Source organism: Anopheles aquasalis, chromosome 3 (assembly GCF_943734665.1).
Source record: "Anopheles aquasalis chromosome 3, idAnoAquaMG_Q_19, whole genome shotgun sequence".
NCBI classification, from domain to species: Eukaryota; Metazoa; Arthropoda; class Insecta; order Diptera; family Culicidae; genus Anopheles; species Anopheles aquasalis.
Genome location: NC_064878.1, coordinates 2300001 through 2305000, shown reverse-complemented (window position 1 = coordinate 2305000; position 5000 = coordinate 2300001). Strand labels below are relative to the sequence as shown.

The window sequence follows — 5000 nt, the reverse complement described above, 5'->3', positions numbered from 1 at the left end:
TTTCGTGCGTAAAATTGCTTATCAACCAGCTAGCGGATAGAAAAACGAAAAAGTTTTCTCGCAATTCATCAACGAGGAATTGTTCAGTTCAGTCTCTGGGATGGCACAGTGTCTTGGTAAGCGATTTGGACACCACACAATGATGAGAGTGATGAATTGATAAAGTAAATAAAGCGGAAAACCTGTCACCATTTTGACAAAGACTCGTTTATTTCCACAGCACAAGTCAAATTAGAGCATTAAATGATTCTCACGACTCACAACTTATTCGTATCTTCAGAAGAAAAAAGACCTGAAACCATTTGTTAAAGGTGTCATGACAAACCAATCTTCCATAAACAAGGTAATGTAGCACAAAATGGAGCGGTAAACATGCTCCATTCATCGAATTTCAGTCAATTGTTGGCCAGAATAATGTTCCTGGCAAGGGGAAAAGGGCACCTGGTAACCGGGAGGGAATCGATTCGTATTTACAAGCAATTTTCTACGCAAAATTTGCTTCTCCATTAACTTTAACGCCAGGAGCGAGTCTACTTCACCTGAATGGAGGGCAGAAGGTCGGTGAAAAATCTCTTCCAACGAAAACGATTCCCCAAGAGAGGGCCGGGCGCCAGTTCAGATCGCGCGTTTCTGCACGGCGCCACTCGTTTGGAACTCGTTTTTCAACGATGAAGGTGTTGGAACACCTGCGGTTAAATTACACGTCAATTCAAATGCAATCTCTTCTCGCTACCGTTCCGTTCCAACTGCTGCTGCCGCTGCTGGTCTGCTGTAATATTTCAGTGAGTTAGAGAGGATCCAGGAATGAGGGGTTTCTATTCCTCCCCGTCGTTTTTTTTCCCGGCCCCGGCTGGCCCTTGAATTTGGCTCGTGCTTCATAAACTTTCGGCTGCTTGAGAATCCTCACCACCCATCGTGCAGAAACCACAGGGAGCCTCCCTGCGAAGACACGCATGTACGCTTCTGTATATCCTATCGAACATCCCCTGTGGGGGTGCTTTGAACGGTGGCATCATGGGACGGGTTGGTTGGTTTTTTGGGTGAAAATAGGTGTTTAGGTGAGAGTATTACCGAGATCTGGCTCGTACACGTGCAGAATACGGAATGTAAAGTCTGAAGTCACCAGGGCGCCCACTCGTTCACCCAGGAGTTGATGTTCAGTGTCTAGATGTGTTTAGGAGATCACATACGATGCCCTTTGCGTAATAAATATTTGTGTCTTTCGATCGGTCCTCTCGCCCTGGAGGCGAGGAGTGAATCACAGGGCGCAGCTGGAGATGGCCTAACCTCCTGCAAAGGTCCTCTAGGCTACCCAGCATTAACAGTAGGTTGCGAAGGATGCTGTTGAGACTCAGCACGCGATCACATTTCAGCAATGAAAGGATGTTGAAGAGGAAAATCTCTACTTGAATTCGGTATTCTCGGTAAGTTTACACAAAGCACAGAGCACCTACATCGTTTTGTTGGTGATTCATGGTCGCTATTTGCGATTTCCCAATCGGTTTGTTAATGTGCTAATATTTGTTTCAGTTTTTATCACTGTGTGCTATGTTATTCAAAGATTACGGAATGAAATTATTTATTGCTATACGGTGCAACTAAGTAATTTATCACGAAAAAATGTTAGAGAGTTCTAGAAGTAAACCATGCTGAAAAGGAACCAGCGTGCATGCTATTCTCATTCACCACCGGGGGTGGTGTTTGCGTGTAAATCCGTTTGATTCGTTTTAGAGCCTCAGTATAACATTTTTATCCGACACCTTCGCGAGCGAAAGCATTCATCGTTCACCCCCGTGAATATGCACACGCAATCCAGCAACGATTCGCGTTCTAAAAGCAAGCGAGCCAGCGAGTGAAGAGAGTACGGTCCACATGCTTCGCGAATCAGGCCAAACCAGCATGCCAAGAGCTACTCACGAAACGTCACAATTGCAATAGGACGTGGTGCGCATAGTTTATCACTGTTTACATTTCTAGTAAATGTTGACCGAATCGCACCGACTCGCAGCACGAGAGCCCTCCGATCCAGAGAGCTCGAGAGATGACGGTGGCGACCTGTTTGATATATGGAGCCCCCACATTCGCCCACAAATCCATTGCGCCACGCGCAGAAGTTAGTGTGGATCGACGGTGGACCTAGAGAGCTGTTGCCATGGCCATGGCCATGGCCACACGTTTCCTATTGGTATAAAGTTTCCTGACACAATAAATATAATTCCATAACGGAATGAATTCACGGTGCGCTGCGTTATCCACTGGCAGCATCTGTGACCGGTTTGGTGGCTAACATTTCAAAACGCGAGCTGGCTGGCTGGTTGGCACGCCACGATGTCCATTTCTCTGGCACCCGAAAATGCATCGCTTCCAACGGGAGTCGTTGCGATAGAATCATTTTTCAGAATTTATTTATCGTCGCTTAGATTTCTTTTTTACCCCGTGGTTTCCCTTGGCTTGGGTTCTTGTGGCCAGCAGACGTCGAGAGTGTATCCGTAGATAGTTTTGCTGTGTAGGTGGTTCAGTCTGCTCTTTTCGGTTCGGTGTGGTCGCAGGATTCTGGAGCCCACCCGAGGGAACCTGGTCTCAACAACCAATTATTCAGGTTCGTTCAAACAGCGAGCTGAACGTTATTTGACATCCTCTCGCTACCGCTAGTGGTTTAGTCAATCAATTGCAGATGAAATATAACTTTGCCTTGCGCGCTAGACGATTACTCTTGAAGTGCCATGTTTCTGAATTCGTGTGCAAAAGCGTGCACCATGTTTGTGGTTATTATGTTCAACCACTCAACGCTACCAACAACGCTCACATGCTGATTAAAGTGCCAATATAAGACGATGAGAGGATTCTTTTCCGTTAAGAAAACATCACGTAAACCAAAGCTCGCCGAGCGACAACACTTTAATGGCAAAGAGTGTGCTTTCAACGCAAACTCCCAAGCAGCCAAGTGATAAGCATCAGGGCGTCCTTTTATTATATGGAAGATTTACTCACGTTATTAAACTCAGCGCCGCAACATTTAATGACATCATAAAACCATGTTGGCCAAATAAAAGCGAGGGCTACTGTGATCGAAGCAGCATGCGAGCATACGCGTGAAATATGCCACGTATAATTTAAATCTTTTGATAAGTAACGATTTATGGCGTTATTGTGCAAAAAAGCACGGCGAAAGTGAAAATATGCCCACATGGGTCCCGGGCACGAACACGAATTATGGAAGCTATGCCGGCTTCCTTCTAAAGCACTTCTCGTCGACGTGCGATGTGGTTGGGTTTTCATCTATTTTTATTTTTCGTACGCTCTACTTGCTGCGCAGAGCGGATAGTATAAATTTTCATTATTTTCCACAAATACTAGCAGCACATAGTGCGACCGGCGAGCAATGTCTCCGGCAGACTATGGGAAGATAGTGTCCGCTCGCTAAACCACTATCCAATTGATAGCCACTGGCCAAACAACTAAAAGCAAGAAGATTTACGCCTCCGGCCGTGCAGCTAAAAAAAACATTTCGCTTGCGAGTTAGTTAGTATGTTTGGTGAATGGTTTGGTGTATGCTGCCATCCGCTGCCACAGTCGCAAAACTTGAAGCATGAAATAATGAACGCTGACGTTGATTATGACTTGTTGCTCGAATGTCACGATTGAAAGTCATAATTCTTGCGGACAGCGTAGGCCGGAAGAGAAAAGGCGGGATAGAAATACGCGCGTTTTGATGGCACTCGTAGATAGCGAAGCAGGCAGTGGAAATTCACCTAGAAAAGGAAAGGTGCTACAGTGGGATCGTAACTTACCGAGGATTCCTAAACGAAAATTGACTGTAACTACTATGACGTGACCGTAGCTCGCCAACACTGAGCCGTCATACGGGTTTCCAGAGCCCCAGTCGTACGATTCGCCGTGAATGTAGAAGAAGATTGAGTATGGTGCCTCCAGGCCACGGCTTCCTGTTAGGCGAGAAAGAAGAAGAAGGAATGAAAGAAGGGCAGAGCGTTTAATCTTATCGTAAGGGCAACCGTACTCCCATGGTCAATATCCAGCTTCTTCCAGTGAGATTGTTTGCATTTTGTGGTTGGCCATAATTTGTGGTTCAGTCTAGGTTGATAAGAGAAATATTATCTTTTCAAGGAAGTGTATAGCTTCCAAGAACTCGGTGGTAAGACGCATCGCTTGACTGAGCCAGTATACTATATTTTTTCTAAACTAGAAAAGCCAAAAAGGCTTACTCAACATGGTTTTGATAAGCCTTTCATTAAGAGTCGTGAAGATGATTTCATTAAGAGTCGTGAACTTTTCATTAAGAGTCGTGAAGATGTTTAAAAACTCATTTGAAATGAAAAAAAATCCTCTGCCACCAAACAGCAATTATCGTAATCTTTGCAGGTAGAAAGACGAAACACTTTGCTTTGATCGTGCAGTGAGCTAATGGGAATCATCTGAATAATGAATGTTGTAAGCTTCTTGCTAACCAAAATCAGAAAACACGTTACAGGTTGGCTGCTGCCAAAGTGGAATTCAATACTTAATGAAGCTGGCTTTTCTTGTTTGTGTGGCCAACGGAAGCTAGGAGATAAATGTCTTTCCAATTTGCGCTCTGCTGTAATCTCACCAAGGAGACTTTTTTTTTTCTCGTTGCCAGGATAAACAGTATTTAGCTTAACGCAAACATGGAATGTAAAATTCAACCAAATAACCCTCTCGCACCTGGTTTACTGCAGTGTGTTCTACCCGCTTCCGGTTACTTAACCAGGAATTATGGCTGTGGGATGCAGATAGCAAAGACATCTTTTCTCGCTCGTTGCCGGTCAACAAGGCCGGGGATAGGGGATGTGTTGTGGCTAGAATAATGATCATGATAGAGATCTATCTTCTACCGTCCGACAGCATGCCAAACAGTGAGGGACATGGCATGGGGATTATTACAACCACAAATCCGAGAAGAAAACGATGGTTTCCCTAGAAAGGCTGTAAACGGGCTTCGGTTGTACGCACGAATAGAGAGA

The 5000-nt window shown here is 45.0% G+C and overlaps 1 protein-coding gene across 2 annotated transcripts in view; it reads right to left on the bottom strand.

The window, feature by feature from the left end:
- The window catches only part of LOC126577756 (neuroligin-4, X-linked-like), an 80341-nt gene that overhangs the window by 22974 nt on the left and 52367 nt on the right, over positions 1 to 5000 (bottom strand). For both annotated transcript variants that reach the window (XM_050239633.1, XM_050239632.1), the window contains exon 7: positions 3792 to 3944. In XM_050239633.1, the coding sequence (XP_050095590.1) occupies positions 3792 to 3944 (153 nt within the window). The remainder of the gene's footprint in view (positions 1 to 3791; positions 3945 to 5000) is intronic.